A 19,223-nucleotide genomic window follows, 5' to 3' on the forward strand; every position below is an offset into this window, starting at 1 on the left:
CTAATTTCATATCAGGGCATTGTATACTTAGCACAATGAAATACTCTGCCTTTTCTGTTGGTATACTTAAAAAAAACCTTTTATTTACATTGCTTACATCTTTTTCCCTACTTTACCCTCAGTCCCTTCCAACACCCCAACACCAGGTAGGGGAGAGAAAGGGTCAGTGGGAAAGGGGCTGCAATTCTTTCTTAGCTGCTTCCTGCTGGTCAGGGTTGTTGTGTTCCTTGCAGACAGTCCAACTCTCATTTCAGTAGATCTCCAACTACTTGTTTCACAACAGCAACCAGGAGCAGCAAGGGAGAAGCAGGAACAGCCTTGTTCTTTCTCTGAGATCTACTCTCTGGGATCTGGAATTTATTTCCTCTCCAGAGTCCTCAGATTTAAACTCTCTGTAGCTGGCAAAGGGTTCCTTTCAGAGTCCACATGAGGCAAATAGTCTGCTGCTGTGGACCCTCTGAATCAGTCCCACATCCCACACCTGGGACCAAAACAAAAACATATTTATATCCATAACACTTTTCCAACCAAATTAAAAAAAAAAAAAAAAAAAAAAAAAAATACAATTCTGAGAATCCAAGGACCAAATATTGAATTACATTGATTCCTTTCTGGTTTTAAAAAGTATTTTCCTTTTCCCCCTGCTATTCAAAAATTTTGCTTGATTGTGAGTGTATGTACGGTATTACCTAAGTTGGTAATTGTATGTAATATGGTTAGCTTGACAGATACATTCTCACAGAGAGGGGTAGATAGTAATATGCCTTATATGTTTTAATGATGTTTTAGTTGGCAGTTTAACTGCTGAGATATGCTCCTGAGACCTTAGAGTGAAATCATAACTGTCATTTTTAAAATCTGCCTTTCAGCCTTCAGCTGCAGCACCACGAAACGATCCCCGAAGCAGCCACTTACGGTGCCACACGGCCTTACCGAGAGAGCCCTTTGTTAGCCAGAGCACGGAGGACTGAGAGTTTCCACAGCTACAGGGACTTCCAGACTCTCAATTTCAACAGAAGCGTGGAGAGAGCTGTCCCTGAAAATGGGCAGATGGGTCCAGCACAGGCTGAAGTGAAAGGGGCAGCTGGGGAGTGCAATACATCGGAGAGAAAGTCCCCTGGGACAGAAGTCAGATGTGTGAAAGAATTAGAGGGAGGGTCAGAAGTGCATAAAACAGCAGAAGGTTTGTCAGAGCCCAAGAAAAGGTCATCAGAGGATGAAAATGAACATAAAGTGGAGTTACGGAAGAAAGGATTTGAAGCAGGAGGATTCCTTGGAAGAAAGAAGGTTCCCTATCTCTCATCCTCCCCAAGTACCTCTGATGGAGGGACCGACTCCCCTGGTACAGCATCCCCATCTCCAACAAAGACCACTCCCTCACCTCGGCACAAAAAGAGTGACTCCTCAGGCCAAGAGTACAGCTTGTGAAATCACCAAAGTTCATGGGAGTTTTGCAAAATTTACAGGAAAAACCACATTTCCTGGGTTTCAGTACATTGGCTTTTACATCAAATACTCAGCAGGATAGTTTGACTCTCCTGAAGCAGGAACAGAGCGTACTCTCCTAAGGGGCTTGGTGAGCCTTTCTCAACACTCAGAAGTAGCTCTAATCCTGCAGGCACACGAAACGGCAGCTTGTAAGCAGGAGTCATTTCCATGGTGTTCCCCTAGAGCATGTGATGCAGCGGGCCCTGTTCCTAACGCCGTTGCCCAAGGCTTGTCTTGCAGTGGTACCTTGCAGTGAATCACGTAATCTTGGAACGTGGGCTCCCAACCCTTGTGAATGCGAAGTGTTTACTAGATAATTAATGAGGTGCTATGTTGTGAAAAGGTCTATTGTTAACTCAACACTATTACTGGACCCCAAGCTCTACCGTGCACTACGTCTTTAGGGTGATTTTATTTCATTGTGGGTCATTTTCTGATTCTTGGGAGTTAATACAGCATGCATCACCAGTGATTGATACCTGAAGTCCTTCCAGTGGGAACAACTGTCTGTGTTTGAATAGGTAAAATAATGACAGGGGGATCTGGGTGGTCAGAAGGGATCCCTCCATTTGCTAGTCCAGCTACTTTATGAGCCACTGTGTTTTTGGAGTGTCACATAGGATTGGAATTCTGAATTTGGAGTTAAATGCTTTGGTATTTAAAAATGTTTTGGCTTTATTTTGAACTCTGGGAGCAAAAGAAAAAATTTTGTACATTTTCTTCATTTAATTGGAGTGGTTTACCTATATCTGCAAACGAAGAAAATTTAAATTTAAACCCATGAGCATTTACTAGTGAATGATGTATATTTCCCATTCCCAGAAGTATAATGAAATTGGAATAAATTCTTTAAAGTTTACTATATTATTAGTGGTTTCCATACAAATTTTCTTGTATTTAGTTGTTGATTAAATCAAATGAGAAAGGGTAAGTCGGTTTGTCTTTGGTTATTTAAGGAACATTATCTTATTTAAGCTGTACCCACATTTGTCTGTGAAAAGAAATATTTTTCATGTAAGAAGAACCACTAACGAGAGGAAAAGTTGGTTGGGACTAAAATTTTTTAGAAACATGGTATGAGCACTTATCCCAGCCTGGCAGGTGGAGGCCAGCCCGGGCTACACATGAGCCTCTGTTGCAAAACAAATGGAAGCGCAACTTAAAGCACGGACTGCAGCATTTGCACAGCTGGCCTTGTGTCTTCCATCTTACAGGAGAGCTGGATTCTACTTGTCTCTCTCTTCTTGCTGTGCCTTCATTGTCAAGTTTCTGACTCAGAGCAATAATGAAGCAGGTTTGTATACTCTGACTGCTGCGAAAAGGGGGAAGCGTAGTTCACGGTGAAAATAGTTCAGGCTGTTTTGTTGTTGTAAGTGTTCTATTACGCCAAGTGAGGTAAGCATTGTCCTCATCTCACAGTGAAGTCACAGACCACAAGGGTAAAACTTAGCCCATGGCCGAGCCAGCTTTCAGACTGATGGCTTCTGTTTAAAAAAACAATAATTTGCTTCTTGGCTTTCTCATCAGGATTTCCCAGCATTAAATCTAGCTGTCCTAGCCCCGTTTTGTTGAATATCTGATAATGGACTCATTTTTGGAAAGGGTATCAGTTGATTTTAGGGTATGTTGGACCGGACCATATTCATCATAGTCTGGTTTTTTAAATAGGTATGTCTCTGTTGCTTTTTATGTGTTACTCAGGATTACTAGAATATTCTTTGATTAGTATAGTAAACCTAGTTCACATTTAGGTCTCTAGTCATACCATCTTCCTGTGCATCGTGATGTGCTGTGCTTTTCCCACCAGTTGCAGCATTTCTGTGGATGCCAGCATTCGTGCTAGAGCGTCTCAGCACACGCTAAGGGACCTGTAAATACAGGTTCTTTATGTAGCTCATTTTGAAGAGTCAGAGGAAGGTAGGAAGGTGGAAGGATGGTTGTGTAGACGGGGAAGGACCAAAGGCCTGTGAAATACAACCTAGAGTCCTGTCAGCAGACTCCCCAGACAGCCCTCTCAACCTGGAGGGTAAGGTCAAACCTGCTCCCTTTGTTTTCTTGGCAACTGGTTCTTCTCTTGTTCCCAGATGTGGAATTCTTTGTACAGCCCTGGGAGAGAGCTCATGATCCCCTGGACCACCAGCTCTCCATTAAATTTCCTGGGAGTTCACCCAGGATTTGCAGTGACATCTATGCCAGTCCAGCTGACTGAAAACCAGGAGGAGTCCTGAGAAGGTTCCTGTGCCGGAGGTCAGGCTCTCCACACCGTGGCCAGCAAGGTCAGAATCGCCAACAGCCCTCACCTCCACCGAGGGAGGGGAGTAGCGGGCTGGTGTCATGTGCATGGTGTGACCATGTTCCTGATACAGAATGATGGGAGAAGACTGAGTCTTCACTGGGTGTGCATGGAGAGTGTCGCTCTGGGGTCTTTCTCAGATTTTACGACTGCAGGCACCTGGGTGAGGGCTACCTGGGCAAGGACTACCTGGGCAAGGAAAAACTTGTTCAACTTCCTGTTTGTTGATGCATTCCAGTATTTAGTCTTGAGTTTTCCGACATAGAGCAGAGAAAGTGGTGCCTAGCTTGCTCTGAGTCTGAGGTGCAGATTGCCTGAAGTTTAAATTGAGGCTGCTAGGAGAGCGGTCCTGTCTCTGCAGGAAAGCTTCCCTGGCACGCCAGACGGGCGTTAGCTGTTTGCCCACCACCTGGGGTTACTCACTGCAAGCTTGTCCGTGCTCTTCCTTGGAGCACTTAAGCTGAGTATTCTGTGGGACAGGGCTGGAGGGGCAGGAGCACTGAGCTTACAAATGCTCCCTGCACATGCGCACACACATGAGGTCATGCACGCACGGCCACACACACCTATTTCAGACCAGGCTCCCTCCTGTTCCTACTGTATGTGCATAGCTCTCTGTTGACCTTGAAAGAGACTCTGGAGGGCCCCCCAAATGGAAGAGCACTGGCAGTTGGGGCGTGGCAGTGGCAGGATTGCACAAGCTGTGGGAGGCCCTGGGTTCACTTCAGCACTGCCACAGTCGGTCTGTGGAGGAAACGGAGAGGACCTTATTTTGTAGCATAGCTTTATGTGGTACTGTTCCTGAAGGAGACCCAAGAGCCGCCCCAGTTGTGTGCCTCTGGACTGAGATTGCAAGAGCTGGGAAATTCACGTGAGTTTGCAGTAGTGCAGGGCCAGGTACAGGACAAACTGATGCCAGCAACAGAGGCAAAGAAGCATCATCCTTCTTGGGTGGGAGGCTGGAGGTGAAGGCTCCCCTGGTCTTCGTGCTTGCCTTTCCTGCCCTGCACCTCCAGTGGCTGCAGCTGCTCTGCCAGTTGCTATGCCTCCTTGCGACCTGGTTCTGCCGCCAGCTCTGCACTTGGATAAGCCACTGCTCACTAGAAATGTCTTAGCCTTGGGCTTCGGGGCCATGTGAAGCAGGAGTGGAGCAGTGCACTTGGTGTGTGTCACTTTCAGACATAGAAAGTGACTCTTAAGGCAAGCCACGTGTTCTGGGGGATGGTGGCATCGGGCAGCAGATATTTTGGAAGCAAATGGAACTGGGAGTACCTGGGCCCAAGTCTGCAGGGGCAGACAAGATGGCTCTGAAAAAGACTTGAGGAGAAGCTGGGAGTGCAGGGTACTGAGCCACAGGTAGGTATTGAGATATCACTCAGCCCATTCCCTGCCCTGCAAACACCCATCTGTGCAGACTGGGAGCTGTGGACAGAGTAAAGGGCAGCGCTGAGACCCCTCCATCTTTCCTCCCGTCACAGTGCAGATGGGACAAGTGGTTTCCAAGTTCTCAACATCAGCACGCATCTGCTTTCTTTACACTGGGCATAACAAGCTCTATGACACTCAAAACTCTGGTTTTCTTTGGCCGTATAGCCCCTCGCCTACCCTAGGATGTTGCCCTTGTGTGAGATGATGGGCGAATTCACTCACCTTTGTTCTTAGAGCATACTCATTAGAAGAACGAAAAGAAAAACAGGGTGTTAAGCTTTTCAGCTTGTCTGCCCTCACTTGAAGACACCCACAATTGACACCCACAGGCTTCCAAGCAGTTGCCCCCCAAGTCCAACCAGGAAGAGTACTCACGTTAGACTGTTGAGAAAAGCAGATGCTCTTGTCAGCTTGACTCACCCAGACTGTGGGTACTCCCGCACTTATCTACTGTTTTATAAAATTTACAGATTTTAAAAGAAAACTCTTCTGTGTCTGTCCAACCCTGCCCCCACTGCATGACCCAGGAGGTGATGAGACTCATCAGGACCAGTCTTTCCTGGTTATAAGGACAAGTGGTTTGGGTCCAGCTAGTTGTCAATGGGCTCAACAACAAGTCTGTTTATTGTAAACCACTGTTTTCAGTTTAGTGGAAGAGCAAACAAATGCCTTGTGTGTATCCACTTGTCCTGTGTTGTTTGAGTTCCCTGAGAAGCTGGGTGCTAGCCTGTTTGTCTCGGAATGTCCTCCAAAGCCCGCTTTCCTCAGTCAGGCTAGCTTTCTGGCTGTTTCTCCCTGCTACAGAATCAGAGTACAGGCATCATGACTCATTTATCTCATGTGGAAAATAAAACAGCTGGTGAGAAAAAGAATCTAAGTAGCAGCTCCAGCACCAAGTTCTTTATGTGCTGCTGGACTCAAAACCCAGAGCAGCGTAGATCCTCTGTGCGCTGTGTGAAAACTCCCGCCCTCCGTAAGGCTGGCCTGGGACCTCACCAAGCCCCAGTGCAGCAGGTGAATGAAGTCACTGCGGGTGTAGTTTGGACTCGGCTCTTTTATTAGGTGATGTTATACAACCCTGTCTTTGCATCCAGACAACTGCCATGACACCTGCCAAGCTGGCTTACAAAGATCATCACAGGTTAGTTTGTTCAGATTGTCAGTCTGTTAGCATTATTAAGTCTCATAAGAAAACTGGGTGTCTCTCCAAAATAGAAAAGAAAGTTGGAAAGCACAAGCAAGTTACAGGGGTCTGGGCAAGTTGTACAAGGTATGTGAAAGGTCAAAGTTCAGTGCATTGTTACCAAACTACTGCTTAAATCAGTTATTGATCTACTCTGTAACAGTCACAAGGACTGGCTTGAATAACAAAAGCATATGTCTAAACAAAGTCAAAGTGTTTGTCACCCTACTCCCCAGCCCCCAAGCTTTATCAGAAAATTACTCAGTAGTTAGAAGGCCAGCTACATCAGCCTGGCACAATACTCAGGAGACTAATGTGGTCAGAGGTATTAAAAGGGAGACCATTTCCCCTCTTCTCTTCAAGGCTTCCTGGGTCCCAGAATCATCTGCTCTCCTGTTCTGTCTACAAAGAGGAGTGTCAACAAAGCGACATTTCCTCCATACTTCCAAGTGAAGAGATGGGCAAGCAAGGGTTCTGTCTTACCCTCACATAGACGGAACTATAAGGCCAGAGGAGGCAGAGGTTCCTGTCAAGTCTGGTGAGCCCTGAGGACCAGAGCCTCACCTGGCCTTGACAGTGAAAAAGAAAGAAGTGACTAAGTTTGGGCACCTCTTTGGTTCTAAACACACAGCAGGAAAGTATCATCAAAGAATAAAATTATTAGTATGTTTCCTTCACACTCCCTAGACATTAGGTTTAAGTCCTTAAGAGAGGTTGTCAAGACAACTATTTCTCTCTAATGATTTTGTTCCTGATCTTGGTTCAGTTCAACACTGTAGAGGCCCACTGTTGATAAAACCTAGAACTTATGTGAGATATAAAACCTAACAGTCTGACCAGTTCTGTTTCCAATTCTAAAGGTATAAATCTTTTGGCAAGACAGGAAAATGCACATTATGATTTGTACAGGCACTATGGATGCCTCACTATTTTAGATAGTATTTGTGGCAGTCGTGACAAGTGATGGGAGTGTTTAATCCAGGTCTGTGCTTTGAAAAGTAAAGGTGGCAAGCGTTTAGGAGCTGCTGTGTCATAGATTTGGGTGACAGTCCACCCCTGGAGTCTAGCCTTAGACTGTTTGGTCATGGGAGTAAATAGTGGCTTTCCAGAAAAATGAGTTAGTCCCCCTTAATGTGTTTGCCACCTGCCTCTTGGCACAGACCCACAAGATATTGTTACATAGACCCAGAATAACTTCCCAGAAGCTTTAAGACTGAAGGGAAGGAGGTTTTCTTACATTGCTTTCCAGGAACAGCAGATTCCTAGTTTACGAAAAGTATTGACAATTTCACAAGTTTTAGTTTGGAAATAAGACCTTGGTTGAAGCAGAGGTGTTCCATTTGTAAAAGCCCAGCTTCAGTGAGCTGCTTGGTCCTTGGAAACAGCTGTGAGAGCTGTGCACAGCTGAACGGCACCTGCTCTGGTGGAAGCTGCAGCTCTAGAACCAGAGCCATGTGCATGCATGCAGAGCTGGTTCTCAGCTTCAGTGTGGACTGCGGTCACCAGTGTGGCTCTTGCTTGGAGTTCATCCTCTGCCGGACATAGCAGGTTGAAAAAGAGCAAGAAGAGTCTCTCAGCCGATTTACTTGGTTTTAAACAGGTAACGTCTCATTACTAGTAACAAATGTGTGTCATCTTGAAAAGGGCTGGAGTGTTCCTCTGCCAAACAGTGTCCTGGACAGAGCCCATTGAACTATATTCTTTGTTCTCCACAAAATCAGCAGGGCAGTGCAAGCTTTAAGTGTGGATACAATTTCTTACTTGAGAAAACCAGAGAAACAATATTTTTTTAGGTCTCTATTAAAAAACAAAATCTTTAATGCTTCCTAAGTGTTCTTCAGATACTATGACATGGGTGATAACTGGGAAAAACAGGGTACAGAACATGCACCCCAGGGTTCCATGTTATAGCTTCCATTCTTTACAGCTGGGTGTCGGTGAAGGTGGTATGTTCCTTGGTCACTGAGCTGAAACCCTTGATGGCATTCATTAGTTCCTCTTCATCCACATACTGAAAAGCAAGCCGATCACTTGTTAAAATAGTCAACTGTCATTATATTTGCTCCTCATTCATAGCCTATCACTTTGATATAAAACGTGTTCAGTAAATTAAAAGCTGCTACTAGAATGTGGTTTAAGACAGACCTTCCTTCCTTTAAATTCCCTTCATTGATGGGATCACATGAGCTGTTGGCTAGTCCGGCTCAAGGCTAGAGTGTGCTACACTGTACAGTATGGCAGCCCCTGTGAGCCTCGGTGTATCAGTAGAGTAGGGAAAATTTGAATCTGCGTATACGTACTTTTTAATTTAAAAAAGTGAAAATAGAGGTTGTTTTGCCCTGTCCCTACCCTGCACTGTATTTATTGACAGGGTTAATGTATGATGTCATAATGAGCCAGTAACTAGACAGGTGTCGGCCCCTTCCCGGGACCCCACTGCCGCCTCCTGTGCACTGCCCTTCACCGGAACTGAACACCAAGCAAACACGCATGGTCATTGTGTGCCGCGGTTACAGGTGACGCCGATGACTGCAGCCCCACAGAACAGTGACTGCCGTGTCCTTAGCTAGGTCCCCGTGCTTGCTCTGTGATGACGGTAACTGCCCTTTCTAGCACGTGGGGATTACGGGGGTGTTTCATCTGTTTGTTTTGTTTGCTTAAAGCAAATAGTTCATTTAGCAGTTGTGCATTGCAGCTCAATTAACCCTGCAAACAAAACAAAACAAGGAGGTCTGGAATGGAATTCTGTATAAGAATAACTGTAACAAGATGAAGCAGGGTTTGGGAAAGGGCTTTTTGTTGTTTGTGTGAGGCAAGGTGTCATGTATCCGGGTAGCCTCACACTCGCCTCAATTCCTGGGCGGAAATTATAGGTGTACACTGCTGTGTTCCACTTAATGTGCCTGTAGGGATTGGGCAGTGTAGGTGAGGGCTACCCACTGAGCCGCAGCCACAGCCCACCCCCTGAGGACAATTTCTAACTTCATTGTATGTTCAGTCTTTCAGAACAAGCACAAAAGACCCCAGTGGTGGCAGAAAAAGGGGATCTGGAGCCAAGCAACTAACCCCCTTTACCTTTACCATTGGCCACTAGTCAAAAGGACACCATGAAAGTCGTCAGCTTTGCAGTGAAGGGAAGTGCAGAAAACTTGGGAAAGGTTAGTTGGAGTGTACATGAACGCAGGGCTGTTTGGAAGCCATGGACGTTTGGACAACTAACTTCTCTGACCTCAGTTTCCTTTCTTGCCAGCCAGTCAGAAAAGCACTCCCACAGATGTCTGAGATGACAAGGCAGCATAGTTGGTGAGTCCTTCCCTGTTCATCCCCTCAGCCAGGAGGGAACTGGAGGCTGTGGTGACGGGCGATCCCTCAAAGCTGCCCCTTTGAGCTGTTGGACTAACGTTATGAAGGATGAGCTCATAAGTGGTGGCAGAGGGCTGGTGATCTGTCTCAGGTGATAGAGTGCGTGTCTGGCATACACAGGGCCCTGGGTTCAACCCCAGGGCTGCGTTTCTTGTTTGTTTTTAAAGTTTGGACATGGTAGCACATGCCTGTCATTGTAGCATTTAGGAGGTTGGGGGGACTTGCAACCTTGTCTCAGTGTATGACCGAATAACGAATAATGTATCTATTATGGTTTCCTGGGGGTTTACGTAAACCAGCTGCTGTGTTTTAGGCCTATGTAAATCAGCTCCTGTTTTTCCGTGTAGTTGCTGAGTGCGTTATCTTATAGCAGGTCTACAGGCAGTTCCTAGCCTGCTAACCGAATAGCAGCTGCAGCACTGTTAAGCCAGCTGGGAAGTGCACTGAGGGCTCAAGGGCATCGGTGTGTACAGAAGGCGGTCAGCTCACCAGTGCGCTGCTGTGGCCCATAATAGTTTCCCACAGTGAATCGGCGGCGGCGACCTTCTTGTCTGGGATGTCCATGAGCTGGCTGACACTGCGGTGGAGAGAGCCCTGGGAGCAGCTGCGGCTGACTTGGCTCTGACTCGGGATCCGCAGTACAGACACACTTCGGCTGCTCCGGATGCTCAAAGGAGTCCCAGACCGAGGGAGTCTGGTATCGGCTAGTCCCTGAAAAGGAAGTTGCTGTTGGCGATGGCCAGGGAACGGTGTGTAGTTGGGAGCCGGAGTTCACACACCGTGATGGAAAGGACTGGCTTCCTAGAGCCTCCCACAGCAGAACTTGAAGTGTGCATTGTGAATGCCTGGACTACTGTGTCCTTGTTTCCCCGAGACAATACGCTGGTGTTAGTGGTGGCACTCGTGTCCTGCCATGGTGGGTTTTGCTTCCTAGGGGACCAGGCCTGCCAAGCAACGACCCCGGGGCTTGGGGATGGGTTAAAGTGCTCTCTACCTGCATATTGACATGGAGCCTGCACCACAGGAGCTTCTCTTCACCCTCATTAAAAGTGAACCCTAATGTTTCATGGTTGCCCACTACAAGCACTACAGAGTTGTGGCTGTGTGTTGGAAGTGATCCCTCCCTTCCTCTTATTCCCATATCTACCTTCTTACAGGAACCGAGGGGCCATAACTCATCAGCTTGGGAATTATCACCAGCAAGGCAGCATCTCTGCATAGTTATAATCTAAGATGTGCTCTCACAGTAAGTTCTAGCTTACTGAAGCATCCTGAGTTTCTGATGTAATGGTCCCCTCAGTGAAATAGTGCCTCTCGTTAGACAGTCAATATAGCATGCAAAACATCAGATGGCGTCCATGCAGCACACAGAGGTACCTCAAAGTGCATGGTGTAACTTTTCAGGGTGACACTGCTGGACACATCAGATATATCAGCCACAGAATCAAACTGGGAAGAGAACAAATTTGGGAGCATCAGTCTTGGGTTCAGAGCCAAGATGGCTGAGCAGTACCCTTCACACAGCTCTACAGCAGAGAAGAGTTTGAGCCGCGAATGGGAAACCGTTTTGAGGAGAGCAAATGAACTCTGGAAATGAGAAGTGATGGTGACGCACAGAATAGAGAGAAGCAATCTGTAGCATTGTCAGCGGCACCCTATCCAGGATGGAACCAGATGCTGCTGGCATCACATAAAATGTGGACCGTAGCATCAAATAGGCAACCCAAGTGAGACATCCCCAGTACTTACAAGCAGCTGCCCGACAGGGCTGTGGCTTCGTGACAAAACGCTCCCCACACATGTGCAAAGTCCTTGCTCAGTGTCAGCACACATTAAAAAAGAGAAGTGATCCCTACGAACCAAGTAAGTAAGGCCCTTACTCTGGACTTGCCCCAGCCCCCACCCATGCCTTAACAGCCTCTTTGTGATGACTTCTTGGCATAGGTTTATAGAAGCCAAATGATAGATAGGCCTTACCCAATGGGGTAGTACATGCTTGGGTCAGTATGTACTTCCACCTTTCTGGGTAGATTGCTTTCACAGGATCCTGCAGCTTAAGGTCCAGCAGCCACTGTGGCCACAAGCTCACGAATTGGGAAGGATCTTTTTACACCACAGTTGGACTGTAGCCACTGCTGAAAATCTCTGGTCTCATCCATGCCGATACAGCTAGAGCTGATAAAGTACCAGGAAAATCCGGTAGGTCCAGGAACACAAGTGTCCCAGGCCCCCACCTGTCTTCCACTGCATGTGATCTAGGACTCTCCTGTCCTATCTAATAACTTTGGGGCTACAGCCATTGTAAGAACATGCCAGTTTCCCCTGTGCCTTGGGAGCAAGCCATATGGTTTCAGGAACATAGGAACCAGTGGCTCTAGCCTCGTGAGCACCTGCACTGTCACCTGGTCTACGAAAGCTCTCCCTCCTAGCTGGCATTAAGACTGTAGTTATGATAGAAAAAATGATCACTCAAGCTTGGCCCTGGGGATCAGGGAAGGAGTGTGCACATCAAATTCACTATGGTGACTGTCAACAGCACATGTCACCCCCACAATAGCTTTACCTGTAGGGAACATCCCCTTCTAGTCTCTGACGTTCTAGGACTGTTACAGACCAGATCCACAAGCCTCAGAACTCTACTAGTGAGGCCAAACAAAGTTTTCTGTATGTCCTTCTAAGGATTGGGCATGGCAGAGCACAAGCCTAAATGAAAAGCTCTAGGTACTGAATGATTGGGGGAATGGACATCACCGCCATTGACTTGGAGCCATACTTGTCGGTGCCATGTGTGCTTGTTCCCTGTCTTCGGGGTTGTCATTGTCTACAGGACCTAGTGAAGACCCACAATGTCTTGGCCCGTAGATGCAATACCATCTTTGAATAGCTGTTTCCTGAAAAAGGCTTCGTCCTGATTTGTGGCCCTGAACTACCACTGCTGCACCACAATCTTTGGCATCACCTGTGCTTTTCCGGAATTCGGTTCTCCCTGTAGCCACACCCCTTGGACTGGAAACTGCTCACTACCCCAGTGTTGCTGAAGTTGACTCTGTTAGGCCTAATGTCTAAGCCTATGTCTATTTCAAAACAAACCAATACCACCATGAACTGCTGCAGTCTAGACTGTTAAAGATTTCAGATACACCTGATAATCAGCCAAAAAAATGAGACTTTTCAAGCTCCCATGTGACAAAATGTCTCAAATTGTCATCCACTATCTCATATAGTGGATGACTTTCCCTATAAAATCCTTTCCCTATAAAAATGACTACATGAAAGTGAAAGAAAAATGTTACAGTAGACATAATAAGAATTCTCCAAGAACACATCCAAATTTGAAGGAAATCTACAAAATTCCTGAAACAATAAACATGATCCTAAGGAAACTGAGACAGACATAAGTACAGGTGAATAGTAAAAGAAGTGATGGGACTATGTAGAAGGTAAGTGAGGACCAAGAGATAGGAATCATTAAAAGAACCAGTCAGGAGTCTCTCATAGATGAAATGAAAAATTAGGAAGGAAACGTTCCACAAGAGCATAGGACAAACTAAGGAAAGACTTCAGAACTTGGAGACAGGTTACTGACACTAGCATATTTTGAGGAAAATGGACCAATAATGACAAAATTTACAAGGCTTATAGTGACATAGAAAGCGAAAGAAGGGTACTGAAAAAAAAATTTCATAAAATAATGGCAGAAAATTCCCCAAGAGCTGTTGGTGGGGAGGAGAGCTGTAACATGCCGACTTCTGGAGAGGACACAGCTGTTGCACAGATCAACTCACAGCACCTATGGTTCTATGCACAAGATTAAGCCAGCCAAAATTCCTGCATGTGTCACTCCTATCAGAAGAGATATTGGCAGCTGATAGCTGCGAGGGAGGGAAACATGCTCTTTGGGGATGGGGCCACTGGTAGGTTGCCCATGCCTCAGTGGATGGCCCTGCACACCCATGCACATATGGGCAGCATTGCTTGTACTGGGGGATTGGTATCCATAGCAAATTAGAAAGGAAAGCAGGGAGTTGAGAAGATGTGGGGAACTAGAGGAAGTTAATGGTGAATGTATATGATCAAAATACATTATATAAACACAAATACATTTCTAAAAAACTAAAAAATACTATGGTGGGAGAAATTGGAAGGGGATAATGGTGAATGGAGATATGATCAATATAATTGTATAAATATATAAACACAATACATTTAAAAACCCAAATCTTAAGAGATGGATATTGCTGAAAGAACCCAAACTAGCTTCATCTGGAATAGACCCTAACCATGGTATAGTTTAGTAGATACTGTGTATATGACAAAGAATTCTCAGATTTGCAGCAGAATTTTCACAGAAAACTTATAGCTCTCTAGCTATAAGTATGGTATTGCATAGGAAACATGCTAAAATAATACTAAGTAAAGTCTTTTCTAATAAGAAGGAACTTAGGAAATTCTTTGCCAACACTAAGAAACACAGGAACATCCTAACTAGAAATGTAGGGATGGTATCCGCTGTCATGAAAACACAAATGTATAAGACTTACTGGAATAATACCCTGAAGAGAAAGATTCAAAATTAGATGCTGCCAACTCAAACAAATACAAGGAAAGTAAAGTACTGTTATCAAAATGACGGGGAGAAGTTAATAACATTTTTACCTATGAATGGATTAAATTCATCAATCAAGAGATAATATATTGGCAGAATTGAGAACTAATTGATGGCCAGAGATAGTGGTGCACACCTGTAACATAAGTATATGGTAGCCAGAAGCAGAACTATGAGTTACCAACCATTTTGGCCTCCATGGTTACATAAACAAAGCAAGAGAACAAACAACAAAAATTCTAAGTCACAACTATGTGCTACCTACAAGAAACTCACTTCATTGCTTTGCTATAAAGATACACTACATGTACTAAAAGTCTGGGTAAAGATATGTCACACAAATAGGAGCCCAAAATGATCTGAGCTTGGTAGTTCAGGTTTGTAATCTCTCCTGTTTGGGAGGCTGAGACAGGAAGTTAGCCTGGGCAACTAAGGGAAGTCTTAAAAAAATGTTTGAGGGACAATAAATGTAGCTCAGTGGCAGAGTGTTTTTCTGGTATGTGCATGCTGTTAGGTTCAGTTTCTGCTACTGGAAAAAAAAAAAGAATAGGAATAGCTGCACTCATTCTAGATAAAATAGATATTAAAATGTCTACAAGGAGACAATCATAGTGAGAAAAGGACCTGCTCAAGAAAATTACATATGAATTGTAAAGGTATGTAAATGTGCTGGCCTGAATGAGAATGGTCCCCTTAGGCTCCTATGTTTGAATGTTTGACCCCCAGATGGTGGAACAGTTTGAAAAGTATTAGGAGATTTGGCTTTGTTGGAGAAGTATGTCACTTTTGGGTGGATTTTGAGGTTTCAAAATGTTGCTCTATTCCTCTTTTACTCCCTCCACCACCATGGTTGTTGTCTCAATATGTAAGTTCTCTACTGCTCCAGTGACAAGCCTTCCTGTTGCTATGCTCCCTGCCATGCTGATCATGGACTCACCCTCTGAAACTGGAAAGCAAGCCCCTTATTAGAGCCTTTCTTTTGTAAGCTAAATGGTGTTTCTTCACAGCAATAGAAGTGTTAACTCAGACATTACCCAATATGGGACTTCCCAATACAAAGCAATTTGAGCTCAACAGTGAAAGGCAGACTAATTTAGTAGGAGCTGGGTATTCAACATCCAAATGACCTCATTGGGCACATCTTGCAAACACAAAACCATCAAAGAGACAGCTGTACAGAACCATACTTCAAAACAAACACCTAACAGTTACTGAACAGCTCATCCAGCAGCAGCACATAGATTGCCCTCATCAGGGTCTTGAGGACAGAGCAATTAAACCACAAATGAATACTCAGCCAATTGAAATAAAACTGAAATTATATCACAGTTCTACTCAGACTAAGATTAAAATTACAGTGGAAGAGCATGAGGAATGGGAAGTGAACAGGTACATATAAATTGAATAACAAGCTCCTAATGACCAAGAGGTAATGAATGGTAGCATAGAAATCCAAAGTCATAAAACTACTATGAACTACTATAAAAGCTAGAGGAACTAGAAGAAATACGTAGATTTTTTAATATATACAATATATCCCAAAGTGAACCAAGGTAAACAGAAAATCTACCTGGACCAATAATCAGCAAATGATGTTGAAACACTAAGATTCTTTCATGTCAGGGCAGGAAAGATGACTCAGCTGTGAAGAGTGTTCATACTCTTGAAGAAGACCCAAGTTTTGCTCCCAGCACTCACATATCAGCATCTCACAACTGCCTGTAACTCCAGCTCCAGGGCAATCTGATGCCTTCGGGCCTCTTCAGGCATCCACACTCACATGCCCATACTTACACAAGACCCATAAACATATAATTAAAAATAAGATAACATCTTTAAAAAATTAAATCTTGTCTCCAAAAATGTCCAGGGTGAAGGTAAGTTATGTTTGCAGGTATGACCTTATGCGTAAATTCCTCACCAGAGAGCTGTGAGATAAATGGTAGCGATAAGTGACTTCCTAAGAGTGAAAAGCAAGTCACTTCAGGAAAAGACTTTCTTTCCATACGTACCACGTGGGTTTCCCCTGGTGGGTAGACACTCAGTGGAGTCATTCGTTTCTGAAGAGGTACCAAGGGTGGTCTTTCTCTGACACATGGTTCCCTGTGGAGTTTTCTTTGTAGAATCAAGGACAGAAAGATGGCCAGCAGGATCAGGCCCAGCACTGCCATTACCACAATGAACCACAGTTCGCTGTAGAATTCGGTGCTTTTGGTCCCTGCTCCCTTCTTTTCTCCAGGAGTCATCAGCACCAGGCCTGAAAAACCCATGGAAAGAAAAAGATTCTTTCAGAAGACCACTTGCAGCTTTGGGGGCTGATCTTCCGTTGGGAAGCAGAGTCTGCCCTTGATTCTAATTGCATGTGAGCTAGAGTGCTGGTTCGGGGTGGTGCAGGTCACCGTCACCTTAGAAAGAGTAGTCGACAGACAAGAGACAGCAGTTTTTGAAAGAGGGTCGCCCCATCCTTGGCTGTGTGTCCTGAGCATAGGTTTTCCCAAATCACTGAGACATAAACATTGTTACTGCCAAGGCTCCCTCACCTCAGGCAACACCTCTGCTCCTCAGAGGAGTTGTGCAAACTGGATTTGGAGACATCTAGATCTTTTCAATTGTGGATATCAACGGCCTGTTCTTACCAATAATTTTCCCATGCTTGTTGCTTGGCCTCTGTTAATTAGCCAAAGCTCTAAAACTCATCTCAAATACATTGGGAAAGCCTCCTACAGAGGGAGGTAACAGACCACTTTCCTGGTTTTGTGTGCTAAAGTTGATATCATCCTCTTGATAGAGGGGAGTCAAAGTTCACACTCAGTGGGTGTTCCAGTTTGAATATGTGTAGGATGCTTGGGCTCTAGTGTTTGGGGACAGGCCAGTGATAGGTGACATATCACTAAGGCTCTCACCTCACCAATGGGCAGATCTGTTGGTGACTTTGTGCCTTAATGGGCTGTTGAGAGGTGAGGCCTGGTTGGAGGAAGTGGATCACTGAGGTCATGTAAAGGGTGTAGTTGGTCCAGACCATCTGTCTCTGCTTCCTGGTTGTCATGAGGTATGAAGTAAGCATCTATGCCCTGTCACAAGCTTCCCACCAGTGTTCAGCCTCAGCCTCAGAGACGATAGGGCCACGTAACCACAGACTGAAATCCGTGAAACCCTGAGCCTAAATAAACCTCTCAGATCTTTTGTACAGTGAAAGAAAGCAGAACAACACAATGAGGCTTTCTAGTTATGAAGAGTAGGATTACCTATCCACAGGGGATAGGAGTAGAGCACAGGGAAAAGGGCTATGGCTTCCTACAGAACAGTATAAGGCAGTGGAATCATGCCATCATGTTGGCTAACCGAACAGGACAGGGTCTTACATCAGCTGCCCATCCCTTCACTGAGAATAGCCGAGAGGCTCACAGCGAAGATGCGGCCACCACCTGGGCTGGCCTGAAGCTGAGGGCCGACTCCCTGCCTCCTGAAAGCCAGTGCCAGGGCAGAGGGTGAGCTGATAGTGCTGAAAACCCCTGCTCTCTGGACACCGTCCTATTTTCAGCAGATCAGGACCAGGGAAGACATGCCAGGGCTTGGTATGTGCATCCTTGGGGTGGAGGAGAGTGTTAGAAGATGACTTGGATGAAGTTTGGACCCCGAGAGGAGGACATACCTTTTAGAACCCAGCTCTACCCCTGGATGGTTACATGGTTTGCAGTCACTAATGCCCCGGCCTCTTCTTTCTCACTTCTGAAACAGAGCTGAAGACAGAGCTCCAGCAGGTGGGATGAAGCCCCCTTCCCAGTGAGAACCAGCTTGGGGTGTTTGAAAACTGAACCCTGGATGTGCAGGAAAAGGGTTAAGTTTGTATGACATGGGCTGGGACCCCAGGGACATCTGATTGGCTCGGTGTGCTCTCTGCTCAGGAGTACACAGGGAATGAAGGGCAGGGTCCCTGGGGGGAGCCTCAAAAGTAGAAAGCTCAGCAGTAGAAGATGCTGCCTCTGCTGCTTTCCCGCTTAAAGGCTGCCTTCAGGCAACGGGACAGGAACTCTTTAGAAACTACATCATAAAAATGAGCACTGACTGGCTATAGAAGCTGGGCAGCACAACTCAGAACCAGCAGGCCACAGAGTTCCTCCCCTCCGCTGTGCCAGGAGGCCGACTCCAGACACCAGGCCGCCCTCAGCCAGGTTTCTCACAGTGGGAAGTTCCATTTGCCTCAATGGGGTCATGTCTAGCCTTCCTTTCAGACTGTAGTTTTCCTTGAAGGGTCCTGCCTTGCTCATCAAGGGCGATGATTTGCTCATCACAGTCAGGAGGAATTCCAGCATTTGGGAGCTGGCTACATGGAAAACCTAGCCCTGGATCTGGAGTCAAGTGAGTCTGAGTCCAGATTGATGGAGAATTTGGGTCAGTTGGCATGCAGGGCTGGGCTCTAGCACCAGACTCATGGGACAGGACTTATTTAGAAGACCAAACTCCTCAGTCCCCTCCCGTCTGTGTATGTGTTGGGGACCTGAGGTTCTGCTTAATTAACAGCACACAGAGCTGATTCTTGCACACACACAAATCAGAGAAACACTTGAAGACAGTGTCCAAGGCTAGGAGTTGGTAGGATGACCACACTTGAGTGGGTGAACATCACACACCTTTGCAGAGCACTCCTGGGTAAGTCCCTGTGTCCCCACCATACAACCGCGAAGTGATTTGTTGAAGATTAGCCAATGAAGTCTTCTGCCTCACAGCTCTGAATAAAATGAGATTCGCTTATGGGAAGGGTCATGTTAAGTCTGAGATGTAAATATGCACCTAATGGAAACTCGTGAGGGGAAGTGTGTGTGTGTGTGTGTGTGTGTGTGTGTGTGTGTGTGTGTGTGTGT

At 45.7% G+C, this 19,223-nt stretch overlaps 2 protein-coding genes across 4 annotated transcripts in view; one reads left to right on the plus strand and one right to left on the minus strand.

Moving 5' to 3' along the window:
- Kctd3 (potassium channel tetramerization domain containing 3) overlaps positions 1-2,355 on the plus strand; it is a 36,971-nt gene extending 34,616 nt beyond the window's left edge. For all 3 annotated transcript variants that reach the window (XM_055609211.1, XM_055609212.1, XM_055609213.1), the window contains exon 18: positions 870-2,355. In XM_055609211.1, the coding sequence (XP_055465186.1) occupies positions 870-1,428 (559 nt within the window). In that variant the 3' untranslated portion in view covers positions 1,429-2,355. The remainder of the gene's footprint in view (positions 1-869) is intronic.
- Positions 2,356-8,313: 5,958 nt separating this feature from the next.
- The window catches only part of Ush2a (usherin), a 665,632-nt gene continuing 654,722 nt past the window's right edge, over positions 8,314-19,223 (minus strand). The window contains exons 69-71 of the mRNA XM_055609194.1: positions 16,374-16,618; positions 10,245-10,466; positions 8,314-8,403 (exon numbers count right to left, since the gene is read on the minus strand). Coding sequence (XP_055465169.1) covers positions 8,314-8,403; positions 10,245-10,466; positions 16,374-16,618 — 557 coding nt within the window. The remainder of the gene's footprint in view (positions 8,404-10,244; positions 10,467-16,373; positions 16,619-19,223) is intronic.

This window comes from Psammomys obesus, unplaced genomic scaffold (assembly GCF_907164565.1).
Source record: "Psammomys obesus unplaced genomic scaffold, mPsaObe1.curated_primary_1811, whole genome shotgun sequence".
Lineage (NCBI taxonomy): Eukaryota > Metazoa > Chordata > Mammalia > Rodentia > Muridae > Psammomys > Psammomys obesus.